Source organism: Notothenia rossii, assembly GCF_949606895.1.
Source record: "Notothenia rossii genome assembly, chromosome: 3".
NCBI lineage: Eukaryota > Metazoa > Chordata > Actinopteri > Perciformes > Nototheniidae > Notothenia > Notothenia rossii.
In genome coordinates this window covers 9331797-9346238 of record NC_136901.1, presented here as the reverse complement: position 1 = coordinate 9346238, position 14442 = coordinate 9331797, and the positions used below count along the sequence as shown (strand labels likewise).

Genomic DNA, 14442 nt, shown 5'->3' with positions numbered 1-14442 from the left:
CCTCAGTAATATTTCTGGACAAGACAAGTTTAGTACATTTGTATTCATCTACTCATTATTAGATTGATCGATTTTGATATATATCAGTGAATAGTCGAAAATTCCCACTAGTCTCAAGGTGTCATCCTAATGCCTTTTTTTGTCTGACCAACAGCCCATAATTCAAAGAAAGAGTACTTAATTTAATGGAAGAGTGACTAATGAAACCACTTGGCTAAAGACTTAAAGGTGGGGTAGGTCATTTTTGAGAATCCAGCTCGAGTGCGCTAGAATTTGAAAATACACAGCCGGAAAAAATCTGCCACTTCCTTACAGAGCCCCTCCTCCAACACACACGAACGCGCACATGACCAATGAGGGCACGAGATAAATGTGTGCACAGATGGAAGGCTGACAGGCAGGTAGGCCATCCAGTTATTTTAACCGGGCCGGCTCAGATGATTGGTCGTGCTTTTTACAGTACCCCACCTCTAAGGCAACTATGGATTTGAAAATGTCTGGATGGGTATTTCTAAGAGTTGATAGGCATATTTAAAAATGTGTTGCAGGCCAAATCAACTACAACAACATAACTAAAGTTGGGGAAAATTGATTAGAATTAGAATTGCCCTAGTAAAAATGTTTTACATAGAGAATAGCTTAAAACATTGGCTATAAAGAAGGGGGATGTAGCCTAATTAACACACGGTAAGCCTTGGTCATTGTATAGCAATAAATAAGACAAATATTGGTAAATATTAACAAAATGATCTTGTCAAATCATACGTAGCATATTTGTGTTGGTATTTCATGTAAACATTGCTCTATATCTCTCTGTTATAATAATTGTGTGGTGCTTTTCTTACAAAGCATCTTGCAAATTCCTGGTATGTGTAAACTTACTTAATAAACGTGTTTCTGATGTGCACACAGAGTTTGGTAAATGGCTCCAAGTCTCTATGAATTTGGTCTCAGGTTCTCAGTGTTGCCAACATCTCCAGTCCTGAGTTAGGGGCTCTTCTCTCCCCTCTCTCTCTTTAGGACCCTGTGGCACCTGCTGATACCTCGGAGCCTTGACGTCAGCGCGGTAAACGGGGAGGTCTCCGGTGCGCGGCGGAGCGGTGCCAATAGGCACAGCGCCCGACCAGCGCGTAACGCAGGCGGCTGCGGGTCCACCAGCAGCGGCAACAACACCACTCGCATCCATCATCATCAGGAGGGAAGGAGTACATCCACACACCGGCTCTCTCTCCTGTTTCTGAAGCGGTCCCCTTCTCCTCCGCGCTATGCCTTCTGCGGTCACCGAGACGGAGGATTCGGCGCGCAGCTCACCGATCACGCCGCTGAAGCTGGTCGGGCTGGTGTGCGTCTTCCTCGCGCTCTGCCTGGATGTGGGTGCCGTGATGAGCCCCGCGTGGGTGACTGCCGACGACCAGTACTACCTGTCCCTGTGGGAGTCCTGCTGGAAGCCTGCCAGCACCGACAACTGGCAGTGCAGCAGCACGCTGGTCTCAGGTAAATCAAGATTTAGAGCTTATGGATAAATTATTATTATATTATTAGACACCCGGTTATTAGGTGTCTTCTATTATGCATTATCAGGAGCTGTTTGTACAGTATGGTAGATAACAAAGAGTTGATCTCATGACATGATTAAGGGATGCTTCCTCAACATGCCCAAAGATATAATAAGTGTATTATGACTATTACTATCTCTATCCAAAGCCTCATACTGTACTGTGACTCCACTGGGATAGCCACACTAATTATTGTGGAGTTGAGATGAAGAAATTATGCAGGCTGGAATTAACTTCCAAAGGATTTGCATGCATTGTGATTTTTAATATTATTTCTGCTTTTTGAAGGAAAAATGGGTCATGCATTTAAAAAAACAAGGATTGCCATTTGTTAAACCTGCACCAAAGGATTCTGTTCACATTGACATTCCTTCTCACCCCTCCTCCTAAAAGCAGACGTGACATTTTGAAAACACAAACGTATAGTAAATACTAAACCTGTTAATGTTTTTTTTGTATTAATGCATTAGAGCTGAAACAATTATTAACATTCATAAAGAGGCACTTTTGATAATCTATTGATCATTTTGGTCATTTATTAGATCAAAAATGCTTTCAAATTTCATTTTTTCATTCTATTCCATAATGTTAAAGTGAATACCTTTGATAATAAGTCGTTTTAAGATGGAATTTAATAAAGTGATTCAAAAAGAAAGTTAGTTGCAACCCTTCAAATACATATTTTGTTTTATTTTATGTTAAAATGTAATGATAGAGCATTTCTCTGTTATCATGTCTACAAGAGGATAATAATAAAAATAATACTTTTTGGCCCTTCTAAGGGAAATAAAAGTCAATTGAATGCTGCTAAGAGCTATAACGTATTCACCCTGTTTTTGCAATGATCATCACCATAATATCAATGCAGCAAAACTGCCACCAACTTCATCAGCTCCCCTGGGTGTGACCACCTACCTGCACGTATCCATTCATTCGTCAGGGCAGGAAAAGGGGGGAAATACATTTGCTGGCTCATCCCGTTTCAATATCACTTACTTTTGTACCCACACAATTCTTTTGTTGAGGAGGAATCGTCCTTGTTGTCACACCCAAGAGAGGGCTTGCAGTTTTTGGGGCGGGGTTTATCTTTGGAAGTTGGATTGGTTTCCAGGGAAACAAGAGTTCACTAGCACTACTTAAATTGAGGTGAAAGTGTCTTGGTTTACTGCCACTGAGACTCTGGCGCTGATAAAGCTCATTTCACTGGGGGGCATTAACAATGGAATCACTTTAAGAGGTCTTTAAACTGTCAGATAGGGTGACAGACTCCATCTATCTATCTATTGCTAAAATGTACTTCACAAAATTACTTACATTTAAAGAATATATATATATATATATATATATATATATATATATCTGTCTATCTATTTATCTATCTATCTACCTATCTATCGATATCTATCTATCTATTCTATATACCTATCTGAGTATCATAGATCATGATTAGTGTGCGTGTGACAGAAAGGGAGTCTGTAGTGTGTGTGTGTGTGTGTGTGTGTGTGTGTGTGTGTGTGTGTGTGTGTGTGTGTGTGTGTGTGTGTGTGTGTGTGTGTGTGCCAATAAGAGGCTCCCACGTCGAGCTGACCTATTTCTGGACCGTCTCCTCTGAAGCCCAGCTGAATATTTCATGTAACACTCTGATTTCTCTGTTGTTGCTCACACACACACACACACACACACACACACACACACACACACACACACACACACACACACACACACACACACACACACACACACACACACACACACACACACACACACACACACACACACAGATCTTTAAAAAAAAAAAAAACTTGTATAATTTGGTTTGTTCTAGAACAAAACACATACAAGTAGAGCAACTACAGTAGAGCCACCTCATTACATTAACTTGAACTACACAGAAGAAACATTAGAAAAATGATATTAAACAGGCTTATATGGTCCTCTCGAGACCCAAGGGAACACCAACAAGCTTTACACAAATGCTTCGCCCCCAACAACAAGCATCAGATGTAATGTATGCACACAGATCGTAACACCTCCATCAGAGTGAGAAATGTTCAGTTTACAACATGCACAGCATAGCCGCTGATTAATTAGAGTGGGATGGAAAACAAAGGTATAAAGGAAATATCTGACTCTGCAGAACTGCTGTATAAAGACCAGCTGTAGCAATTAAAACACGAGTTTCATTGCTAACTGATGCAGGTGGAATGATAATAGGTATTATTTTGGAGCTTCTTCAAAAATATGTGGATTTTCCCAGTCATAATTACAGCTTTTATGTTGATGAAATCTCTTTTCTTCCTCAAACTCACTTCTCCAGCAGCGCCACTTTCTATATATGTCATATCTGAATAAAGCCATGCAACATTTATGTGCCACTCTGACAAAATGGCCATCACTTTAACCGATAGATGAAGCAACGTTACGTCAGGATGTTTGATACTGATGGCAGTGGCCGACAGACACTTCAATCACCAGCAGCGTGTGAGATCAAATCAGCGCCACACAGAAATCCTCGAGTCGAATGCCGTCATATTTGACAAATAGAACACGGCTTCAGATGAAAAATCTTAAAGTGGGCACACACACAAACACAGAAACACACACACACACTGTTGCTAGAAGTTACACCTAGCAGCCAACCTACTTTCTTCCTCCTTTTCCTCCCCCCTCATCTCCTCCTGTCTGGCTCAGCCTCCACCTACATTTCACGCTCAATCTGAAGAACAACCATATCTGTTTCAGGTTTAAAAATGCAACAGCAATAGTGTTAAATAAAACCAAAGCAAAATACATTTCAGGGAACAAAAGATAGCTGTTGCTGCCGACAGATGTGTCATTCACCTGACCTTGAGAGAAGATGAACCAGGACCACTGTTGGGATTGCAGGAGAAACCATTACTTAAAGCGAGGAAACCATAACATGTTTCTAATTTCTTACACTTTGTTAACAATTTTTCAAATGTATGAGATTTCCCAGCATAAAAGCCATTTGATTTATTAATGATCAAACCCCAAAAGATGTACTGAATGTCGACACATTTTGTGTACAGTGATGTCATTTCTGACCAGTCTTTGTTGTCACAGATCTGAGATCAGTCGCCTACATCCTCCATTAACGCTGCCTCCTCCCGTCTGCCCCTCTCATCTTTCTCTATCAGTCCATCGATCCGTCCCTCCCTTTTACTCACCAGGCCCTTTCCGTCTGCACTCTCAAATGAATTGTCCCCTTAATCAAACCTCCTCCCAATTAATCTCCTTTTTTTTGTACCTCATTCCCTTTCTTCCCCCCCCCCCCTCACAGGGCTTTATTGTTACATGTCTAATGTAAATAATTTCCCCTTTGTAATTTCACCATCTTCTATGTCCCTCTATCCATTTTCTCCAGGGTCAAGTCTCTCCCCCTTTTTTCTTCTTCTCTCCTCCCTCACCCCGATCCCTCCTTTCTCTCCCCCTCATCTCCTCTGAGTCCATCGCTCCTCTCAGTGAGTGGAGCCCCCAGAGACCCAGTTCTATTTGTAGCAGCAGTACGAGGAATGGGAAATGATGTGGCAGGCAGACAGACAGGGGAATAACCACAACACACACACACACACACACACACACACACACACACACACACACACACACACACACACACACACACACACACACACACACACACACACACACACACACACACACACACACACACACACACACACACACACACACACACACACACACACACACACACACACACACACACACTGGGGGCATGGTTGAGAAAGGGGTATGCATGGGCCCAAACACATCAAATCCTTTTGGTGGATGCAAATCAAGCTTCAAAGCAGCTACAGTATCACAGCAGCAGCAGCAGCAGCAGCAGCAGCAGCAGCAGCAGCAGCAGCAGCAGCAGCAGCAGCAGCAGCAGCACATACACACCATACTTGTTGGACTCAAGAACACAACTGTAACTTTTATTTATTGCATATCTTTTAAATCATTTCCTTGTTTTTGAATTTGTATCTGCAATGTTCACTTGGAATCAAACTGGATTTTGTTGCTTTACATATCTTGGTTGTTGGTTCCTGTCACATGACAAACAGTCACCTTACAGCACGAGGTATTTCTCCCTGCGAGTGAGAACAGCTCACTGTGTGTGAGAAGCTGGTGCAGGCACTAATTAGAAAGTTACATACCCCAACCAGTGTATGTGTGTGTGAGAAAGAACGACGTTTCATACGGTACATGTGACAAATTGTGCGGTTCCTATATGTGCCCGTGATACATTTTTAAAACTTCAAACCAGCCATGTGTGGAATAGAGAGACAGGAGGAAAGGCTTTGCATGTTTATGAGAGCTAAACTGCAAAGAGTTGTATGGTTAAAGCCATTTTGTGCACGTGTGTGCGTGAGCGAGAAAGAGGGGGTGAGGTTAATGTATTTTTTTAGCGACAGTAGGCTATGTGTCTTTACATTCAAATTAGGAAGATCTTGGTTGAGACTGACGAGCTAGGCTAACTAGGCTACCCTCATTTTTCCTGCAAATCTCACAAGAAACACGTATAAAAAAGCCAATTCTGCCTCAGGGTGTCTGAGAGAGAGATGTGACTAAAGTATGAACACATTTGTTGTCATAACCGATTGGTTATTGGATTCCTTCCAATTTCATGCTGACATTTGATTGGTTGTGGCTGCTTCAGCTCTATGGCTTCGAGGAAAGTTAAATACGAAGGACTGATATCCCACCTAAGCCCCTTTTGTATCCCTCTACCTCCCTACCTCTGTCCTTGTTGTGTTGCGTATAGAGGGCAACATTTCCTGCAACTATTTTGAAGACTAGTTTTTTGTCCAGAAGACAATCCTCAGCATCAGTCAAATTGAAAATGTCTGGTTGCTTTCCATTTGAATTACAAGATGCTTCTGAATGTCCTCTCCTCTTCCTGCTCTCTATCTTCCTCTCTTCCCACTTTCTCCTCTCTCCTTTTAATTTCCTCCTTCCCTCCCACTATCCACCTCTGCATCTCATCTTTCACCTCTCCTTCTACCTCCAAATATCACATTTTCCTTATCCCCCACGCCATCTTCCGTCTTTCATTAGATTTTTTACCAAACTAAGGCAGTACATTTCACCCGACTATATTTACACAACCTAAACAGCTTCAATACTGACAGCTACATTTCATTGCTGTTTGATCCAGATCTTTAAGTTTGAAGCCTTTAAAGCTTGTGCATTTCCTTAAGGAGTTCGGGTTACTTTATTTATGAACGTCTTTTCTCATGTATCGTATCCTAGTTCAGCTGTGCGCAGAAATAGGTTTTTCAGCAGCTTACATGACCACTTTGATAGCATCAGGTGGGAGAAAAGGTGAGAGAAATTGTCAAATCTCCTTTCTCCACCTGAGCCCAGATGGATTTAATGATGAGGCGTGTGTGTGTGTGTGTGTGTGTGTGTGTGTGTGTGTGTGTGTGTGTGTGTGTGTGTGTGTGCGCGTGTGTGTGTGTGCACGTGCGTAGCCTATATGTGTGTCTATATAGCCGTCTGTATCTAGTGTCTATATCTAGCCGTCACACCAGCATAGCAAATAGAGACATTTCACAGTGAAATCCATCCACTCCAACTGATCTGTTTTCTTAGACAACCAAGTGAACTTTAGCCCACTAACTTTAGCCGGAGAACATTTTTTCTAGTTCACAATAAGATGTATTAATAAAGAAAGTGCCGTACATTGTACAAGAGCTTTGCAAAATGTCGCTATTATGGGAGTTCTAATTTCACCGTCCCTTGAAATGGACGTAAATACCCCATGATAATGAAGATACTGTATATAGAGGAATTCCACTGTGACACTCTCTTGTGTGGCCAAACAAAAAGCAAAGTGACATCGTGTGTGTGCGTGTGTGCGTGTGTGTGTGTGTGCGTGCGTGCGTGCGTGCGTGTGTGTGTGTAAGTGTGTAAGTGTGTGTAAGTGTGTGTGTGTAAGTGTGTGTGTTTCCAGTGCCACAGTGCTCCCCTATATATAAACGCGGACAGATTTTTGATAACGTGCCAGTAAAGCTTTTTCGCCAAGGCTTTTTGTCAGCTCAGGTATACTAAGTGCTCTCTCCCTCTCTTCATTACTTTCACTCAGCGCTGCTCGGTTCCCCGCACGTTCACGCCACCTCCCCCCACCTCCTCCTCTTCCTCCTCTGCCTTCACCACAAGCAACCCCTCCTCTTCTCCACCTCCTTTTGGCATTTATTTTCATCCTGCCCTCTGTCCTTGTAGCATTATCAGAGACGCTTCATCGCCACCAAACCTCTCCTGATCTCACTTTAACTTGTCTCTGTCGGTTTTCTCTCCCACTTTTATCCATTATTAACTTTGTTTTTTAAACACTCTTCCTTGCTCTTTCACGTCTTCCCTCTTTCCTTTTGCCTTCCCTTCCATCTGCCTGTCTTTTTCTTCCGTCCTTGCTCCTTCTAAGTGTTCCCTTAAGGACATCACGCCCTTTTTCTTTCCTTTTCATTCTCTCTTTCTCCTAACTTCAGTCCACCTTCCTTCATCTTCCTCCTCCTTTCATCATCCTCACATCCTTCCTGCTATATCCTTTGATTAATCCCATCCCTCTCATTCCCTTCAACCTTCCTTCCTTCCCTTAAATTGTGCCCTTGCTTTCCGTTTTTACCTTCACTTTCTTTTATGTGTTCATGCTTCCTTAATTCAACCATCATTCTTTTTCATTGCCTCTTTCCTACCCGGCCCCCTCCCTCTTTATCTCCCTTATCCCATCTTTCCTTCAACTTTCTATCCTTTTTTTATCATCTTGTCTCCTTGTTTTACATCATTGTCCTAATACCTTACGCCTTCCATTTTAATACCTTCCTTTCTCTTGTCCTCACCTGCTCCTTTGTTCTGCATGTAATCAACATACTTGATGGGCTTTTGGTAAAAGCAGTGATATAAAATATCAAAATCAAATGATATGTTTCTCGTGGCTCTGTCTCTCGTCCCAGGCCCACTTGGGATTCTTTGCATTTCATTTTTATCTATACAATATTGCATTTATTCATGATTGTTCCCTCTGTTACTTTGTCATGTTCTTCTTCTCTTTACCAATTTCTCTGTCATCCATCATTTTAACCTTTGGTCTTTTCTTCTCCTTCTGTTTTCCAGACTGGCAGGTTGCTACGCTGGCCCTGTTGCTAGGGGGTGGAGCCCTGGTGCTGATGTCATTCCTGGTCGCTCTGGTTGCCGTGTGCATCGGCACGAGACGACGATTCTACGCACCCGTCGCTTCCATGCTTTTCGCTGCGGGTCAGCACACACACACACACACACACACACACACACACACACACACACACACACACACACACACACACGCACGCACGCACGCACGCACGCACGCACGCACGCACGCACACACACACGCACACACGCACACACGCACACACCCACACACACACACACACACAATGAACTGCTGTCAATACACACTCAGCAGGTCTGGGCCTGAGGCCACACACACATTATACACACCTGATGACACAACACACACTTACACACTTAATTAGCGAATTTAGACAAGGTAATAGGAAGGTTGAAGGTATCACATTGAAAACTGACATGTATTTAAATGATAATCCTTACTTATTAAATGTGCACACAGACCACACTACACACACTCAGGTTTACACTCACTTTTTTCTTCTTTCCCTCAAACTCATTTAGAGAAAATCCTATTTTTATAAGTCGGGTCAGAGCGGAGAGTCATGCCTGTCCCTTTAATTTCCCTCGCCAGCCCAAATCTCAAGTTGGACGACTGACAAGTTTCCTCCTTTTTCCGGGTTCTAACCTCCCGGAATAATTGGAAATTGTATTTATTTTTAGGCGTGAAATGTTTGATTTTCCAAAGCTGGATGTGTTGCCTTCTGAATGTCACTGAAGTGAAAAAACAAGGAGACAATCTTATTTAAAGGGCTGGTTTTGGAGAGTTCAGAAGCTGTGTGATTTCTCAAAGAATCTTCTTATCCTGGAAATACTTTCAATGCATCTATACAAAGTAAAAATGCTTAAAGCAGATTGGATATAAACATATTTATATTTGTTACTTACAGTAGGATTGATGTTAAAAAGTCCCTATTGTGACTTTTGGGGTTTCCATTTCCTTATATTGTTGAATATTCAGGGTTGAAGGTGGAAAAAACAAGCGCCAAAAAACACAAAAATAAGACACAAACTTGAAGAAGTTGTTGTAGCTGGATTTTGTTTTGCATAATTATAACAGCACATCATAAAACTTTAGAGAAGGATTTTAATTAGCATTAACTTTGATGCAACTAAATCAATATTTAAAGCATTCAGCTTCATTTTAGAGGGAGCAAAACAGGGATGGAATCTATGAATAATAACAAACAAACGCACAAAAAACCCTAGCTGTCAAAATAAAGTAGTTTTTGCCGTGATGGAACACAAACAACATCTGTAAAAGATATTTTAAAAGCGGAGCACAGAGGCAAAGTGTGTTGAATGGACTTTAGAGAGACCCCTCGGGGAAAGATGGATCACATACACTTTTCTTGACAACTAACTACTTCTTTAAAGCTGCATTCCACACAATCTGTGGTAATATTTGCATGTTTTTGGATGTTATGTATCCCGTGTTAGTTTTTTTGTTTGCCTTCCCACAAGATGAATTCCCTTTGAAGAAACAACAATTGATGTGTTCTCCTTTGTTCCACTGCCATCCAACCCCCCCTCCCATTTTATATATCTATCTCTCACCCCCCTCGTCCATCTTTTCCCTCATCTCTTCATCAAACTCGTCCTGTGTCCTTGGAGCCTGTAGTCCACCTCTATCTCTTCCTCCTGTTCCTCCCTCCTCCCTCCTCCCTCAGCCCTGCTCCTTGCCTCCTGCCTGATCCAGTTTGATTTATTTTGTTTTTCAAAGCCGTGCTAAATGAACTAAACAGAGCTAAATGACATTCCCCCGAGGCTCTTCATGACTCAGTCGATGCTAATTTCTGCTATTTCTCTAGAATTCCTCAAGTGTTTGTACGTGACTGCTAACCAATGTGAAGTAAAGTACAGCTGACCAATCAGAAGTGGTCTTTTTCAGGAGGGGCCTTAGAGACAGGCGCTAAAACAGTGTGTTTCTGACAGAAGGTCAATACAGATAGAAAGTATGAGAAAAATAATGTGTTTCTTTTAATATTACAGCATGTAAACATATTCTTGTTCTGTCCATTATACTGTATATGCCTCCTTTAATAAATGACACTTATGGTCTTCCTGTGCCCTCCAGTGGTCCTGCAGGCCTTCAGCTTGGTCCTCTACCCCATCAAGTTCGTCCAGAGCATCAACCTGAGAATCTACCACGAGTTCAACTGGGGCTACGGCCTGGCCTGGGGGGGGACCATCTTCTCCTTCGGCGGGGGAATCCTCTACTGCCTGAACCCCAAGAACTACGAGGAGTATTACTAGCTCCAAATCAAGCTGAGAACATAAGGTATTCAAGGGGGAAAACGGCTCATCTCCCATGAACTGTAAAGAGTACTATAAACCATTTTTGAGCCGATAACTGTATTTCAATTAACCCCGGGGCAATTGAAGGGGTTAAGCTGGTTGTCAAGGATTTATTTTCTTGCCTCGGTGAACAGAAGTGAGGCTGCATATTGGAACCAGCCCTAATGTCACCAGATGTATCATGGGGAGGGGTCATACTACACCTGCAGTAACAAAGGATAGCAACTATCAGCCCCACTTATTGATTCTGTCGTAGAGGAAACATGAGTGGCTTTTTCCGCACACATGCACATCCAACGGAACGTGTATCTTCACCTGTCATCATCCAATCCTCCAAGGGTTTTAACACCCCCCCCCCCACCCCCTCCTGCCCCATCAGTGCATCATTAGCTTAGCACTTTTTCTTCATCTGGAGTAAACTTTCACAAGGACACGGAAGAGCATCTACAGTTATAACTTTTCATACGACAGATTGGTGGATGATAAAACAAAGACACCGGCTCAATATTCTGTCATCGACCGTTATCTGTAACCGAGGCAACCGACACGGAGCCATCATGATTGATTAGCCTCGGCCGGAGGCCTCAGATGGGCCTGCGTAAAGCCGGCTCCAAGCGACTGCTGAAAGTTCGATTCCCAATGAGGCCAGTTTGTCCACACCGTGACTTTGGGAGCATCCGTCCGCCTCGGTCCAGCTCCACTGCGTCCGCTACACCACCGGCAGATCTCCCAGCAGGGGGGCTTGAGTGCACATCAATAGTTTAAGAAAGTGGAATAATGTGATTATGCATTGAGCTGAAGAGAATTCACAAAAACACCTAATTTCATAAATGTAAGTTGCCAGCTTAGATAGAAAATGTGGCCTTTAGCTGTTAGTCAATATGGTGGCATTTGAGTTTAGAGCAGAATCCAAAATCACTTCCTTTTTATTACCAACTGCAGTCTGAGCAAACTATATGAGTGTGTGGCTTTGAACTCATTGTTAAAAACACACATTATAATTGTATTGGTTATGCTTTCTGCTCCAACAAGCTGCAATTGTGTGTTACTGTTGAGTCAAAATGCACTAACCCAACTTAAAATCACAATCATAGAAAACTGATTACATTGTTAATGTAATTGTTGGAGTGTAAATATGGATGGAGAAGTAAGCACTGTACTTCTATACACATTTTATTTCCCAAAGAAGCAGGTGATAACGCATATGTTTAGCTTTCACTGTGCAAAAACCTATTTCCATTTCCTGTGGAACCCGTGACCTCCATTCTTCATTTATTCTGTCATTTAAAAAGCGCACAGGGAGCCGAATGCAAAATAAGACTCCTCCAGGTGACATTTCGGAGATTCAAGCGGCATTTTGTCTGCGCTCTCCATTGTGGCATATTCTTCCGAGGAGCTGTCTAGAAACCATGACCCAAAAATAGGATCCAGGCCGCCTCCCCCGCCACTTTAACAAATGAAGAGCTGTGCCGCTGTCCATTTATTCCATATAAATGCCACAATGATGTCGGTTGTCCCTGATGAGTTCTGCCTGTCACCACAACAGCATTGCTTCTAAAAGCAGCTCATTTGAGCAACAACTGATTTGCCAAAAGGATGTGTTGAAGCCCCTTACTCTCACTTTAAAAGCCTGTTCAGACTCCCATAGACCTCATGCTGTAAATTCACTGTGTATATTCTAGTATTAAACTGGTGGATGTCAAATGAAAGTATGGGTCTTCTGGGAAGAAAAAACTCCTGCTTGTAAGTGGATTTTTTTTTTTTAGCACTGAGTAAAACAGAAGCACTTATTCCTTAAGCTATAACAGCTTTTCAGCATGAGACCAGTATTTCAGCAGTTGATCAGTATTGAATACTGAATGATCACAGATTAGTGACGGTGTTTTTGTTACCTAGAAACGTCTCTGTGCTTTGGTGGAGTAGAGAAGCATTCGGCATTAACACTGTAACAGACCTGGGTTAATATATACACTAACACTTTACATTTACAATATCCACATATGTGACAGTAATGGAAGGATTTCGCATTTTAAACGTTCAAATTTCAAACTCACGCTGGTTTAACGGAAGAGAATTTGGGCCACGTGTTAATTTGTTTTAGATCGGAACAAAACAAACCAAAAAATCACTATTGTTCAGATCTCAATGAGAATGTGGCCCTCTTCCATGGGTATAAAACTGATATTTGATTTAGTCTGACGCTACAGCACTTTTATTCTCACTTTAGACACAGTCAAAGGGAAAGAAATCCAAAGACAGAGTTAAGATGTACAGTTTTATTTTGCCAGGTAGTTCAAAACAAATATGTTCGTACCAGTTTCAAAAATGACCTACATGCTTTGATTTTGAATGAAGCACTTCCATGTGGTTCAGGGTGAAAATAATATCCAGGCTGGTATGTTCATGTGGAACAAACACAGAACTAGCCTTTAATAGGTTCTACCCATTATTAGATGTTTTAGCCCAGGTCTGACTTGTAGTTATTAGCATTTGTTTGGTTATTCATTTACTGATGAAAAGTACACGCTCATCTCCCAGTATAATGGAGAAAAACACTGTCTAATGATGTGCATAGGGATTTAGGAAGTGTGTGTGAATGACAGAAAGAGTGTGTGTGTGCATGTGTGTTGGCATGTTTTAGATGCCATTGTAGCGATGTGATGTCAGTAATCAGCATTTATCTCTTTGTACGTTGGCACATTAAAGCACTAACCAGAATGTCTCTGCATCACTCTGTGTCTCATTTTGTTGTCACATCCTGTGAGCGTTGAAACAATTACTTAACTTTTAGTATTATTTACCGAACCAGGATTGTTGTAAGCTAAATTCAACACAATAAACCCTTTCATAATGGACTGTGGTTCAGGTGTAAGACCTCTCAGAAAAAAGGAAAACCACCACTAAGATAGACATTTTTAAATATGTTGTGTTCTTTTTTACAATGAGTATAAATGCTTATTAATATGGCGGTGTACCTGGTGCATTCAAGGTCCAAAGTCAACACTAGTTTGTATTCCTGTTTGTATTCCTGTTGTTTGATCGATTTGCTTGCATTCAAAATAAACCGGTGGTGGTAATCATTCTTCTGTTGGGTGCCATTAAAGCAGAAGAAGTGGGTGCAAGGATATTTCAAGTAAGTAGACTGTGTTACCTTGTCACATCAATGTATTACCTTTTTCACTTTTTAAAAGGTGAAGGGAAACTTGCTATTGATGCCATGGCGTACGGAGAGCTCAGGGAACACCTGTACATCACTGCAAGGATGTAAGAATTGAGATAAAAATGATATCAAGGAGTGTTGAATCTTTCCAAGATTCAATGGCCTAGTTAAGACTTGTAATGTAAAATTTGTGCTTACACTGTCCTCTGCTGTCCACACTCTGACATGACCACCCAGAGA

The 14442-nt window shown here is 41.9% G+C and overlaps 1 protein-coding gene across 1 annotated transcript; it reads left to right on the top strand.

Annotated features, from left to right (window-relative positions):
• The first annotated feature begins 1054 nt into the window (after positions 1–1054).
• On the top strand, positions 1055–13770 carry LOC307033495 (transmembrane protein 47-like). Its single transcript, XM_079671984.1, has 3 exons — positions 1055–1494; positions 8691–8831; positions 10822–13770. The coding sequence occupies exons 1-3, from the start codon at positions 1266–1268 to the stop codon at positions 10998–11000; spliced, it is 549 nt and encodes a 182-aa protein (XP_079528110.1). The 5' UTR covers positions 1055–1265; the 3' UTR covers positions 11001–13770.
• Positions 13771–14442: the final 672 nt, after the last annotated feature.